At 33.2% G+C, this 15790-nt stretch overlaps 1 protein-coding gene across 5 annotated transcripts; it reads left to right on the top strand.

Moving 5' to 3' along the window:
• The first annotated feature begins 6780 nt into the window (after positions 1-6780).
• Positions 6781-14152, top strand: LOC131077047 (ABC transporter G family member 26). Of its 5 annotated transcripts, none has more exons than XM_058014419.2 (10): positions 6781-6985; positions 7263-7363; positions 7815-8101; positions 8208-8363; positions 8785-8968; positions 9054-9341; positions 9803-10087; positions 10486-10770; positions 10850-10957; positions 11872-12426. In XM_058014419.2, the coding sequence occupies exons 1-10, from the start codon at positions 6814-6816 to the stop codon at positions 12142-12144; spliced, it is 2139 nt and encodes a 712-aa protein (XP_057870402.2). In that variant the 5' UTR covers positions 6781-6813; the 3' UTR covers positions 12145-12426. The 5 variants fall into 5 exon arrangements, with proteins under 5 accessions (XP_057870402.2, XP_057870440.2, XP_059069504.1 ...); XM_059213521.1 differs by lacking the exon at positions 11872-12426 and adding an exon at positions 13678-14152 and having other exon boundaries at positions 6837-6923; XM_059213520.1 differs by lacking the exon at positions 11872-12426 and adding an exon at positions 13641-13901 and having other exon boundaries at positions 6837-6923.
• Positions 14153-15790: the final 1638 nt, after the last annotated feature.

Genomic DNA, 15790 nt, shown 5'->3' with positions numbered 1-15790 from the left:
CAAGATTAATATTCAATTTAGGAACTTTATGAGTACTAGATAAATTAGTTCCACCCGCTACTCTAACATCAAAACCCTCATGTTTTTCAGTCTGCAAACCTCATTTTTCCACAAGTGCTGCATCTATAAAATTATGAGTTGAACCACTATCAAGCATAACAATTACATGTTGTCCATTCAAAACTCCTTTGACTCTGAAAATATTATAATGTGGAGTTCCTATCATGGATGCTATTACTCCTTCTCCTTGTTTAGTACCTGTTTCTGACTCTGTGTTCTGTGATGCTCCTTCTATGTTAGGATCAACACTCTCTTCATCCTCATTGTCAGACATAACCTCAATATGATGATTTTTTCCCTTCCCTAAACGTCCATGTCCAGGCTGCCATGCTTCCCTACAACTGAAACATAGTTTTTAACTTTTGAGCTCTTTCCTCTTTATCTAACCTGTTTTTAGGGAAATTATCTTTGTTGAAAGGTTATTTGTCTTTTTTTGGTTTAGGAGGTGGTCCTTTATTAAAAATTTTCCTTTTGAAGATGGTTCTAATTCTCTTGCTCTTTTGACAGCTGTTTGTAAGGTAAGGGGGTTTAAAGACTTAACCCAACCTTTAAGGGAATCAGACAATCCATCTATAAATATTACAATCTTATGTCTTTCTAAAATTTCAGTAACTAAGACTGCCAATTTTTCAAATTCAGAAATATATTGCTCAACAGTTCTGGATTGCTCAAGCTGAGTCAAATCTTTAAGATGTAATTCAGGAGCTTTAGAATCAGACCTATCAATAAGTTTCTCAGTGAACTCAACATAAGTACCTATCAAATTATGACCCAAGGTTATTTGCCCATGATGCCACCATTCATGTGCTACACCGTCAAGATGTAATGCAACATATTTAATTGCCTCTTCCAACATAGGGTTTAATTGGAAGTATGTGTCTAATTTTTGCACCCATACCCGAGCCGTTGTTTTACCTGTACCATCAAAATAAGGAATGAGCATTTTTCCAATTTTCCTTTGCAATTCACTGTTGTTTCCTCACTGTCCTCTTGGCCTATGTTTCATTCTGACATCTAAATATTCTCTAAATGTCATTGTTGATCTGAATTCTTCTCCGGAACCTAGCCAATCCTGATGTATTTCTTCCTGTATTTCTCTTATTGTGGGTTCATTTTTAGGTGGCTAGTTTCTAGCAGTAAATGTAGGCATAAATGGTCTTGTTGTTCCTATTCTTTCTGGCTGATTATTGACTGGCTGATCATCTCTACCCCCATTGTTTCCCCCATTATTTGATGTTGATTATTCTGTCTTCCATTATTTTGGTGCTGATTTATATTATTAGCCATAAATTGGGTCATCAAGTTGGTCATTCTGTTACATTATCTTGCATATCTTGCTGACTTTTGATTAATGCAGCCAACAGGTCCCTATTGTTATCCAGGTCTCCCATGTTGGTTTCAAAAATAAATCCCTCGTTAGTTTCGGTGTGGCTATCCTCAATTTCAAATGAAATAGATGAACTACACTGAGTTAAAGGTGAGTTTTGAAATCTGTTTTGACGGGCCCTAGTACTTCGAAAATTATAATTTCCCTGGTGCATACTCAACTGTGCATTAAGTTTTCATGAAGTTTCAATACCCTACCGCCTGACAAGATTCAAAGCTTTGATACCACTGTAAAATTCCTTAATTATCAACTGGATATATGTCTAGTTCATCAGTAATATATATTCGACATAGCCAATGAGTTATTGACAAAATAATGAAACAGGTTCAAACAGTGACATTTGTTTCATAAACATAACTTAGTTTCCATTCCATTGGTTGGTATTTCATTCATCGACAAAACAAACATTCATTATTCAGAAGGAATACATAATAGTGCACCTGGTAGCCATAGTATAATTCTAGATGCCCTCCTTGCACTGTTGGTTATCAGATGATAATCTGAATTTCATCGTAAGCATGTCAGGCAGCCTCCTTGGTTATATATTGTCTCTTCCGGTCCACAGGCCTTCTGGATGTGTGTGTTGAGCGATACCTTTAGGTTTAGTTTCCACTTCAGATGCAACACGTCAATGCCGCTTCCGTTCTTTCACGATGTTGATTCCTTGTGACTACAGGGATCTCAGAATGATACCCGATATCGGGTCTCGCGATGGCACTCCTGATATCCAACCAACTCCACCACGGGCCAAAATGCATTATACCCTTCGTGTTGCTTCTGTCACTCCTCCGAGCCTTTGTGTATGCAGACGAAAATACTCCAGACGAGGCGCCTCTGTCTCACGTGAGCGAACTAGTGTTCGTGTTGATTGCACCCGATATCGGGTTCTTCTGACGCGAGAGGAAGAATAAATTGTTGTGCCTTTCCGGTAGATCTCGGGTAGTCTCCATGATGAAAAGATGGTGTGCCTTCCTGATAATCTCCTGATAGATTGGTTGGTGCGTATGAATACTATTAGCCACGATGTTGACCAATACTCCTGTTGTAAATCACCTCGTGGTCACTGCTTCCAATAGGCCAATTAAGCTGGCGAAATGAATTCTTTTTTTATGCTTGATATCCCACCGAATATCAATCTTTACTTCAGACTTGGCTTGTATAAAAATTCGATGTCCTTCCTATCGTGTGCCCATCCTTTATTAACAACAATTGGTTAAGAATTCTCATAATAGTTAAGACTAATTACGGTTAAACAAAAATACATATAATTACAAGATATGCCTTGTAAATATTAATTATTTATATAAGTGAATGGGGAATTTATATAAGATAATTAATATTTTTATACATTCGTAATCACTTATTAGGGGACATGACAGTAGCTAACATCTTCACATTTTATTATAATTTTTATTTACTTATGTTTATTTATATCTAAAATATTTATCACAATTATATTGACTGATTTATATTTTAAATAAATTTAAAAATATAATATTATAAAATTCAAAATTTTATTAAATAATTATAATTATAATTATTTATATATATACTAAAATATTATATATTATTATAAAATATTTCAAAATATTATTACATTTTAGATCCTTTTCACTTGTGCTTTCTTCATATGCTTCACATCTTTGCTTTATATGCTTATTGTGACCATAACACCAACATCACCACTTCCGTTACTATAAACACAAGATTTTGGGCACCAACTTGAATTTCACCTCCAACCTCGTGCAGTTCCCTTATTTGTATATATAATTTCACATTCCTGATCTAAAACTTTTCGATGAGTAAATCTAATTTGACCTTTTTCATGAAACTTTTTTGATAAATGTAATGGGCATTTATTAAAGTTTAAAATTATTAGAATTATTTTAAATCATAAATTTAATAATAAGTTAATATAATTTACTTTATTAATATTTGCGTTATAGGTTTATATTATATTTAGAGGTATGTTTATTTTTTAAATTATAATTTTGTAGATTATATTATCATTATAATTATATGATTTTTTAATTAAATTAAAATTAGAGTTATAATTAATTCAGTTTTATTTTTTCAAATTAAAATTCAAAATTAAATTATATAAATTATTTTAGTATACAATTATTTAATTTTAAAATTAAACAAAATATTATTCTTCTTTGGAAATTTAAAATAATCGTAAAATATTTATAAATTTTTTAATCAATTATATTATTATTGTGATTCTAATTGAATATTATTTTAAATTTTATTATTATTTCAAATATTTTAATTAAATGATTTTTAAATATAAGATTGGGTAGTTATAGTTAATTATAAGTTTGGAGTTAGAAAAAAATGACTAATCTAACCAACCTCCTAATTGTAAACTCACATATTGACTAATGGAAGAAACATATAAATAATTTATATATTAAAAATTAATTTAAATAATAAATATAAGATTGTTAACTTTATTTTTATACATGTATACAAAATGATTTTTTAATTTTTTAATTTATTTTAGTTGATTATTTTAGATATGTTTAGATGTTTTGGCTTAGTTTATAATTTCTATTGATTTGGTTCTCTTAGCCTCACATTTTTATTTTGACTTTCAAAAATAAAATTTAACCTTCATTCAAACAATTTTCATATTCTAGCATATCAAGGCTTTACTAGAATAAGGTTGGGTGTTGAGTCTTAACTCGATTTTAAGTCATATGTGATTGATTGATTCACTATTACAAAGTTTTAATTAACTAATAGGTCCAATTTGATTCTTTTCTAAGTAACTATAACTCACTAACTCTTGCATTAGAACTTTAAAAGTGTAAGCCTAAGAGATTTAAAAATAGACATCACTCTAGAACGTTTTAATAAAGCAAAGGATCCTACCCATCCATCATTTTAAGACAACTTATAACTTAGTTCTTCCACTAGGTCACTTGGCACCTATTGTCTTTCATTTTGTTGTATCAAGTCTGAAGTTTTAAGTAGTTAACATAATTGTAATTTCATCATCTTCATATGTATTTTTTTATTTGTCCACTCTCCCTCTCCCTATATACTTATCTATCTCTTCATCTCTCTCTAACTCTTCCTTTCTACTTGTCTATTTTTATTTCTCCATCGACCTCTATCTATCCCTCTATGTATTTGTCTCCCTCCTCTTTCCTTCTACCTCTTTACATTTTGGGCAGGAACTTGACGCTATGCGTCTCTTGTTGAATTTGATTTGTGTGAGTTTTTTTCCATTAGCAATTGAATCACACTCACAACACTCACAACAATCAAATTCAGAAACAACAACAATCAACATTGTGCAAATCTAATACCATTAATTAGTAGTTATTATGTTAAAAAAATTAAGTATATTTGTTAATTTCTTTTTCTTGTCAAAGTTTATACACAATAGTCTCAACAGGTTGGTGTAGTTGGTTAAGGGTTTTGGGTTTGTCCCATGTAGGTCTAGAGGGTGGTTCTATTTGCCTTGGTTTACCAGTTTGAAGATTTGTATATTATTTTGATTTACTAATCATAACTTTGTTTGTACTTATATTGCTGAATTTTACCTTTAGTTAAATAATGCAAGCATGGTAGCCTACAACGGGTAGGTAAGTTCACTTGGGCAATGGGTTTGCTCCCCATTGATCTCGAGTTTGACTCTTCTAACCTGATGTTTATATGAAGCCCTTACCCACAAAAAGAGAGACTTTATTTGTGTTGCATACTTGGTGGCACACCTTTAGCCTTGTTTCTAATATATGAATTAACAAAAAAATATTGTACAATATTTTTCTAGATTAAAATTTTATGTTATTTTTTAAGTTTACAAGAAGCTTCCCCATCTAACTTAAAGAATAATTCTATTAACATTACTATTATGTTTTATGTTACACTAAACAATACAAATCAAAACACAATAATACATTATTAATCATTCTAATGTCATGTATATATAATATTGTACAATATTTTTCTAGATTAAAATTTTATGTTATTTTTTAAGTTTACAAGAAGCTTCCCCATCTAACTTAAAGAATAATTCTATTAACTTTACTATTATGTTTTATGTTACACTAATTATTAATCATTCTAATGTCATGTATATATAATATTATCTAAACTTTAATATAAAATTTATAAGAAAATATTTTTTTATATAAAGAAATTGATAACTACTCTCATCATTTGTTGTTGAACATGACCTTGAGTTCTAACCCTAAGATAATTCATCAAAAAAACTTAACCATAATTGATTGATCTATCATCAAGAAATTAAAATATACAAATTAATATAAATAGTAAAGAAATATAAACTCTATAAACTTCTACGAAATAAAATCTCATATTAATTTTATTATGTATAAAACTATTTTTTATCTTTACTTAATGTTTTGTAACCAATTAATGAATAATAATAACATCCTTTATTCTAAATCTATTTAGACATACTCTAAGCATTTTTAAAAAAAGATTTTGAATAGGATTATCTAATATTTTAAATTATCCAAAGACAATAAAAACTCTTAAAAAAGCTCTTTCAATTCTACCACCTTTGTCTATTCAGGCATAGAAATGAAAATCTTATCAAGAAAAGATTAAAAAACTATTATCACTATTTGAAAGTATATAATACACTCTTCAAATAAGCTGAATATAAAGCATCAACACTAATAGGCCTCCTTAATTATAAGATATCAATCCTTCTATCGTTATTCATATATTTTAAATAGTACATTGAATTTTGACCAAAAAAATTCGTCTCTAGATGCAAATTAACTGTTTATAGCTATTGTTTTGGCTTTTGGGTAGTAATAATGCAAGCTGTGGAATCCATTATGCACGCAGGGGTCAAATTGCCGATACTAACGCACAAATGGCCCAATAGTTGTACACTATGAATTTTAATAAAGGTGCACAAATGGGTCAATTATGATCCAAAACTGTCAAAAAATGGGTGACTATTGATATATGTGAAATTTATTGATGGGCTTTTAGATTTTTCTTTTTTGGTTTCTTTAAAATTAATAATTGAAAAGTTCGATGTACAAGAAATGAACACTTATTGAAATATGGACAGTAAACGGTCCTCTTCCCTTTTGCAAACATGCAAAATTCAAGATGTTCATTTAATTTACCAAAAAACCCACCAGAATTACCAGAAAAAGTTTAATTGAATTGGTATACTTTGTCTTGAGATACCAAAAGCAGAATTCACATGAAACTTGTGTTGCTTGGTTGTTGAAAATGGAATAAGTCATGAATATGAGAAATCGCTCATGAGATAGGAGTGGGGGCGTAACGACCATTTTTAATATGAGGGAATGTGCTCTGCTCGTAAGTAAGACTTCTGCTGTTTTAACTAGTTGCTCTCACATTCTATGCAAAGACAGCTAAAAATGACAAACAACAAAACAAGAGATTCCAAAGAAACAGAGTTAAGCTCATTTGGATCTAGAGAATTTGATGAAGAAAGGGAAGCGGCATCTGGGTCTGCAGCACTACCCGTATCTGGGGCACTTCACATTCCTGAAACTAGCAGTATCACTTATAGTAGTTTTTTAAACCTTCCAAAATAGCATCAATAGAAATATTAGCCTTAGGATCGAATATTAAGAGAATCAATAGAAATATTAGCTTTATGATCGAGAATTAAGATAAAGAGAGCTTTGAAATTTACCTAGGAAGATAAAGATATGGTTGTTTCCTGTCCAACTGTGATCCATTATGAACAAATCATTGAAGTAGTTTATGACAAAGGATGTGTTTTAATGTTGTTAATTCTGTCGAAACTGTAACACTACTGATGTGTTGATGTTTGTTCTTGTAGTTCCAGATATAACTCAATTTCGTAGCTTAAGCAATGGCCATAGGCATTCTTCATATGACATTGAAACCACAAGCTCAACTCCCCTTCCAATATTTCTCAAGGTACTTGACTGTGTGAAAAGTTTAACGAATCATTTCTTTTGACAAATGTAAAAATAAGAGACAGATTCTCTTCTGATGAAAAGAAGAGAAATATATCTATTATGGGTGAATGGAAAAATATAAAATTACTATTCATACAGTGTATATTTTCCATTAATTTAGTTCTAAGGAAAAAGCACAAGATTTGCTCATAATAAATATGACTTTTGATGAATTGAACAACTCTGCAATTTTTAAGAAAACATGTAAAGAGTTTGTTAAAAAAATAGTAATTGAAAAATAAATTTTCTTGTGGAAAAACATACCAAAAAATAGCCCATAAAAATACCCTGCCTAAATACCAATGCTGGTCTTTTCACAAACTGAAAATTTTCGTACCAAGTTTTATTGATCTAACCTGCACAGAGCACTGTTTTAGTTCTTTCTTCACTTTTTTAAAAAACATTTGCAGTTTGAGGACGTGGAGTACAGAGTGCAAAACCAGAAGCCCCCAGGAATATGGAATCAACTTTCAAATGGTCGTCAAATTATTGGCAGCAGCCATAACAACCAGGCTTACAAGAGCATTGTCAATGGGATAACTGGAAGCATAGCTCCTGGACAAATTCTTGCATTGATGGGCCCCTCTGGAAGTGGGAAGACTACTTTTCTCAAAATTGTGGGAGGTAGACTGCAGGGAGATATCAAAGGAAATATAACTTACAATGATATCCCATATAACACTGCTCTAAAGAGGAGGTATAAATGTATAGTTCTCCATTTCTATGTCTATCTATTGTACCTTTCTTTCAGATCTATGAAAGATTGAAATAACATCCTAATATTTTTTTTTGAATCCTCTCAGGATTGGATACGTTACTCAAGATGATATATTGTTTCCTCAACTAACAGTCCAAGAGTCACTAGTTTTTGCTGCCCTTTTGAGGCTCCCAAACAATATGAGTCGCCAACAAAAACTTTTAAGAGCAGAGACTATCCTTGCAGATTTGGGTTTAGAGAGGTAATTAGTGGGTACTTGTTTGGACATTTGAAGTTTTAACTTCTAACCTCTAGCGTTTGCAATGAATTTGGTTATAAAGATTCCTGGGAAAAACCTCGAGAAATTTTTGCAATTCAACAACATCTCAGATTATACCAAATGTTCAATAATGAGGATGTGTTCGATTCCAAATTAGAGCTCCTATAACTCTTGAATACTCTTACTTTTTTTGTAGCTGTGCATAGTAAAGAGTTAATACATTTGCATATTAGAGTTTATAATATAAGAAGCAATAATCCACAATATTCCACACATCCTCATCTGTTGTGTAATTGGGATGTTGATGAATAAAATTGTTCACAGGTTTTTCAGAAGAAATATTTTTTATTAATTGGGGACTGTAATTCTTAAAACACAATTTTTGGCTGTTGCTAATGATCAGATGTCGGCACACCAGAGTTGGAGGAGCATTCGTTAGGGGGATTTCAGGTGGGGAGAGAAAACGCACTAGTATTGGGTTCGAAATTTTAGTGGATCCTTCTCTATTGTTGCTTGATGAGCCCACTTCAGGACTTGACTCCACAACTGCTACTAAACTTCTTCAACTTATGCAACGCATAGCTCAGGTGGGTTGCTTTGGTTTTTTCAACTGTTTGGTTAACGACCCGAATCTAATTTCATGATTACTTATTTAGCTTATGAATGATTCAGAGTGGTAGAACAATCATGACGACAATCCATCAACCCTCAAGTCGTATGTTCCATATGTTTGATAAGCTTTTGCTCATCTCAGAAGGTTCTCCAATTTACTCTGGGCAAGCAAAGGAAACAATGGCCTACTTTGCTTCATTAAGGTTTGTGCCACAGTTGGCCATGAATCCTGCAGACTTTGTATTGGATTTAGCAACAGGACAAGTCAATGACATTATATTCCCAGAAGAGTTCCAAACCTCCTTTTCTGTTTCACGACATCAAGAATTTCAAAAAGAGATAGTCAAGGTATAAATTGAATTAAGCTCATGGTGGAGAATCCGAACTTGTAGTTTGTAGGTTGTGTTTGCAATGAATAACTTCTGAGATTGGTTTCTGGGTTTGACTGTATATTCCCAATGTTTTAAGCCTCATTAAATGGGCTCATCATCAGAGATGAATCCATTGAAGTTATTAATTATGAAAGGGAGATTTTGGATAAAATTGCTTAGAGGTAATTTGGATTAACTTTTTGGGTCACTCTTTATGGTCCATCATTGAGATGAGTGTTTTACATAGAATTACATAGAAGTTCCTTATATAGGTAACTCTGTATATGGACTTCTCATATGTAACAATATCTAGTACTCATGGATTAGAAGTTGATCCAAATGATTTTGTAGGCCATTTCATTTCAAGAAGTTTTCTTTCCAATTAATATGATTGGGGAACCTTGAACTTCTGATTCACTTTTGTTACTGGAATTCCAGTATTTGCAGAGGATGTATATAACTGAATTGGAAGCACAAGAGAAAGAGGCTTTGCAGAGGTATGGAAAAGCTCCCGATCATTGGCAATCAGCAGTTCAAGTTCAAAAGGAATGGACAACATCTTGGTGGGAACAGTTTTGTGTTCTATCTAAGAGAAATTTTAGGGAGCGTTATAGAGACTACTTTGATAAATTACGATTCTTTCAAGCCATAGGAGTTGCAGTTCTACTTGGATTTCTATGGTGGAAATCTAAGATTGAAACTGAAGCTCAACTAAGAGACCAGGTAAGATAAAATATAGAAACATTTGAGCTTACTAGTAAATGCAAATATGAATTATCATAATAAAATATATTTTGTGAATTCAAGCTTTCCCAGACATATTAGTTGAGCATGAAAGGTTTTGGATAGAACTATGTTAAATTTTTTAGAGTTGATGGTTCATGTTATCTTTTCGACCCCTCATAATACCAGCAAGATAACAGATCTATTATATTGATGATGGGTCATGAAGTGTGGCTTGATGCTTGATTAGAAAATATAATTTGTTCAAGCTTACTATACTGTGTAAAAGCTGTTGGAGATTTTGACCAAAAGTTTCAATAGCTTCCTCATAGTCTTTGATAATATTTTTCTGCTGGAATCTTCAATCTAAAAGACTCAAACAATATAATTTGTCACAGGTTGGTCTGATGTTTTACATTTGCATCTTTTGGACATCCTCTTCATTGTTTGGATCGGTGTATGTGTTCCCCTTTGAGAAAAATTATCTGGTAAAGGAAAGGAGGGCAGATATGTACAGGTTGAGTGCCTACTACTTATGCAGTACACTGTGTGATATGATGGCCCACCTCTTATATCCAATCATTTTCATGTCCATTCTCTATTTCATGGCTGGATTTAAAAGGACAGTTTCTTCCTTTCTCCTCACTTTACTCGCCGTACTCTTAATAGTCATCACTGGCCAGGTAAAGTTTCCAATTATGCCTTTTGACAGATCTGAAAAACGGAGCACAATGTGTACTTATGTCCTAGTTATATGCACAGGGAGCTGGAGAGTTTTTTGGAGCTGCCATTCTTAGCATAAAGCGAGTAGGCACAGTGGCTTCCTTGATGCTGCTTGTTTTTCTACTCACTGGAGGATACTATGTCCAGGTAAAATATCATTTCATTTACCAACACTCTTTTCTAGATAACTGCATAGAATTTTTCGTCCAACTTTTCAAGCAAGGTACCTCACTCATCAAGGAAGCTAAACATTCAACAAAAACTTTGGTTTCCTTGATGTTTAGTGAGCTAGCTCATTCAAATGTTAGACAAAAGCATCTGCAATAGGATTTGGAAAAACACCTTCCTCCAAAAGCTTTGCTGTAAAATCATATGCCAGAAGAGAGTTTTGAGGGAAGCCAAACTGCATACAAAATTTTAGAAGAGCCAAATTCAAGTATACTTGGTTATCCTTTAATAGAATGAGAAATGTATTTGGAAAGTAGGTTGGATATCCTTATATAATTATTGAAAAAAATGCATAAATTTTTTTGCATATTCCAAATTGCAGATCAAACTTCACTGCCCATTCTTGCAACAAAACATATATTTGGAAAGTAGATTAAGCTTTAAGTTTTGTTGCACATATAAATCCCAGAAAAGCTACATACAAAGTATTGAAAAACCATTTTGATTCATTTTCAGAATGAATGATTTATTTAGGAAGGATATTGGAGCTCCTTATATATTGAACTCGAATAAGTGATTACAAGTTACAAGAAGTACCTAAGACATGTCTACTAACTTGTTAAAAAAATTGTCCATATAATGGGCTCTATTTTACTGTCTAGTACATTGGTCCTCATGATAAATGATGGAAGAGTGATATGAAACATTGATTCTATAAACTGCACATGCATTTTTTTAACCATAAATTTTCTAGCAAAAAGTTTGGACTGTGGAAGCTTGAAATCCATTTCAATTTGATCTAGTTAGCAATGCAGGAGTCACTTTACTGGCAGTAGATAGAGTGTTCCTTTATTATTCTGAATAGAGGTGATTTAAATCATTTGGTGTGACAGCATATACCGGTGTTTGTGAGGTGGATAAAGCACTTATCTTTCCTCTACTATGGTTTTCGGCTGTTGCTCAAGGTCCAATATTCAGCAGATGAGATGTATGACTGCTTGGGAGAGGGTGGATGCAAGAGTTTGCAATCATCTCCATCCATGGACACAATCACACTCAATGGAGGAGTGGAGGAAGGTTGGGTTTTAATATGCATGGCCTTAGCATATCGAGTATGTGCTTATATTTGTCTCCGGAGAAACATAACTCTCTCACCTTCACCTTGATCACTGTCTGTTACCATTTTTAAGTCTAAAAAAGTTCATGTTTTTGTCTGCTCTGCAAACTGTCCTTTGGCCTCAAAGAGAAAATATTATTTGTTTCCCTTCCAACAGATTGTTACAGCCTGAGGGCTGTGGTCTAGTTGGCAAGCGAAAAAAGGAAAAGAAAATCCATATCAAGCCAATTGAGGCATATGTGAAGTTTGCTCTAAACCCTATTATCATTCAGCATTTGTAAATGACTAAAACTTGTGAACTGACTAATTGGAATTAATTATCATTCTTTAACATACTTGTAAACTCAAATTATGATCTATAGAAAATTTTCCAATATTACTTAAAATTGCATAAAATCGATATGATAAATGGAGAGAAAAAATGCTTTTAGTTGTGAAGTAAAGAGAGCTGCTAGGCTTATGTTACATATCCCTTTCTTGCCCACCTTATTGTATAGAATGTTAGTAGTTTTGTACTTTTGTATATGTTTTTCTAATTCGGTTAGCATTTATTGTACACACCCTAGATAGTAAATTACCATCCATAGGGTGTCTTTAGTGGCTTGTTTAATGGCCACATCACAATTTTTCTGAGGCTTAGAAAGATTAGCCCAAGCCTTTGGAGGATTGTTATGCAAAGCTGATGTATTTGATGAATGGCAAACAAGGCAAATTCATAGGTCATTCTTGGGACTTCCAGATTTTCGAAAATGTAGTATTACATAAGGCAATCATCTGCTTTTGCTACAAAATAGTATTTGTACCTAAAATTGTTAATGGCTTGAACGGTTGCTGATTATTAAAATGCTGTTGATACCTAGGCTTTTAAACCCTTAATTGTTTCACTAATCTGTAATGCTCATTGATTTTAAAAAGAACTAGAAGTCTAACTTAGAAAGCATAAACCCATTTTTCACATTGGAAAGACTAAAACTAGGTGCACTTGTTTTTTGATTTCTTAACCCAAAGATTTGTACAACTTAAAATTCTTCAAAATATTGGGGGCTTTTTTGCAACTTTCTGAATACTAAGGGTAAAAATCTGAGAATGGTGGAAAGAAAAATACCCAGGAATTTTGTTATTTTGTATAATCTTTCCATTTTAAAAATTTGGGTAAAGTCTCTGCAAAATTTGAAAATCAAAGCATAAAAATATGAAAATACACACAAATCCTTAAGATACAACAACAAAATTACACTAGTGAATTGCTTGTACAAAATTGGATAAGCAAGACTAAACTAATGAGTTTCCAATGCAAACATAAGGTAATCATTGTGACTGCATAATAGACTGAAAAGATAAAATCATGAAAAAGCAAGAAGTTGTTACAGTATTAACAGTTAAGATGACATCATCAGCTTCCAATATCTACTTTCTTTTTAAGTTCGTTATATTAAATGCAACAATTTTGATTACTTTGGTGATTAGAGGAAACTGATAACACATAAAAATCACTTTAATACATCTAATGGATATTTAAACTATTTGTGACCCAATACATTACAGGACACACCCTTTAACGAAACTCATGAAATTTCCGCAGTTACCAGGTTCTGCAGTATTGCCTCTCGTACCCAGCTGATCTGATTCTGGGCAGGGACAGGCTGGGATTCACCCAAGGTACAGAAGGACCCACAGGGTACCTGCCATGCCCAGGGTGGACCCTGTGCAAACCTGGGTCATATCAGGAACAGAACCTTAAAGTGTAATACTTTCTGTAGCAGCATACTCTGTTTTTGACATTTAATATGATGATCACTTTGTTGTGAAGGGCTGACAAGCCCCTTTGATTTGATTTTGAGTCTTAGACTGTATGTAGGGAATGGTGAAGTCCTTTGGAAGGGTGTAGTTTCTTGTTGCAATGATATTGCACAAGCTAATCAGATGATAGGTTCTTCCTCAGAATAGGCTATGCAGAATAAGAGGGAGAAGGATGTAATCAAAATTGACATCGATGAATGAAAAACTGAAGCTGATAGCAAATTTAAGGAAGCTAAATGGTTTCCTGATTCATTGTAGATGGATGGTTCCTCATTGCATTTTTTGAAGTCAAGTCTCTCCTAACCATTTCACACTGTGAGTACATTTGGACTTACTTTTTATAAATATGGGCATTCTTGCGTGTATCAATCTTGAGCTGTGAGAAGTATTAGTGGTTTTCCCTTTATTATTTAGAGAGGATTGCCTCTTTGGCTTCCACCAGCTGCCAGTGCTGTTAGTATTTAGAGAACGATAAGCTTCAATCTCTTGACATCTCTGATGGCTGACTTCATTCAGGTGCTCCTAGATGCTCCTCCCTGCCTTAATCCTTTCAAGGAGCTCTGGAACAAAGCCCAAAAATATTTTCAGTTTATTTGGAACTCTCCTCTCTGGTTCCTTTAGCCCCAACTTGGTTTTTCATGTTGAACATTTCTTTATAATTTTGAATGGGGTTATCATTTGATTTGACTTTTTTTTCTATAATTGGTCGCATGATCTGAGGATTTCTCTTGCCCACTTAGGGGTGTCCTTCCACCAATTATCAATTGAGACTAACAACCATATTCTGTGGGGCAGCAAAATCTATCGTCTCTGCATAGAGCACATTATTTTTTGTGTTAATTCTCAACAGACATGTTTTTTATAATTTTAAAATTGTTTATCCTTTTGCACTTGGTAGCTATTTTGATTTCCAATTTAGCATAAATTCTATATCAGGACTTCATTTAGCTTCCCTAAATTAATTTTTGATCTTAACTTCAGTTATTCATTCATCAATGTCAGTCTTGATTATATCCTTCCCTTCTTATTCTATATACCCTATTCTATGGAAGAAGCTATCTTCTAATCAACTTGTGCAACATGGAACTTCTCACTTTTGAAGGACTTTACAATTCTCTACACAATATAAGATGTGAAATCAATGCTCCCCAAGGATGAATCCCTTGTCTTTTCACTCTCATCCCTTATAGGGGGATGTTTCAGGGATGTGGGCATGTCCAGGAAACGCCCCCCCCACCCCTCAGTCCTCTTTTTGTCAACATTTAGGAAACGTCTTGGTGACTTAAAAAAAATTGCAGGGTATATCAGGAGATGACTACCCGTCCCTAGGACAGCCAGGGGACATCCAAACGTCACCCATTTTTCTTGGGGATGGCTAGCCGTCCCTAACATACCTAGGGATGATTTTAGTTACCTTTTAAAAAAAGTTACAACCTTTCCATGTTTGTTTGGTTAATGACATGTCTACTAGGATTTAAAAAAATATGAAAATGGTATTCAATGTTCACCATGAAGGTCTATGTGGTTTTTGTAATGTCCCCACTCTAGCAGATTGACCAAGCATATGTGCGTTAGCCTAGCTCTACATGGTCCCGAGGGCTAACGAAGGGTTTAAAGGGATCCCGGAGTGTTTTGGCCTAGTCATTTCCAGTTTGGGCCAAAACGAAGTTGATTTACTTAGTTTCAGGCATACTTACTATTTTTAGTAAGTCAGCAGGACACAACGGAGGCTAGTTTTGGTGATTGGATTTGATACTCCTTGGCGAGAGCTTTCCGACGAGCTATCACTCACGCTATTCGGAGTCCGATTGCTAATATATTTTAATGCCTGAAGTTTTATTAAAGTAACATTTAATTTAATTGTAAAATATTAAAGTGTTACTTTAATATTTATT

Source organism: Cryptomeria japonica, chromosome 10, assembly GCF_030272615.1.
Source record: "Cryptomeria japonica chromosome 10, Sugi_1.0, whole genome shotgun sequence".
NCBI classification, from domain to species: domain Eukaryota; kingdom Viridiplantae; phylum Streptophyta; class Pinopsida; order Cupressales; family Cupressaceae; genus Cryptomeria; species Cryptomeria japonica.
This window is presented reverse-complemented; position numbering and strand designations above follow the sequence as displayed.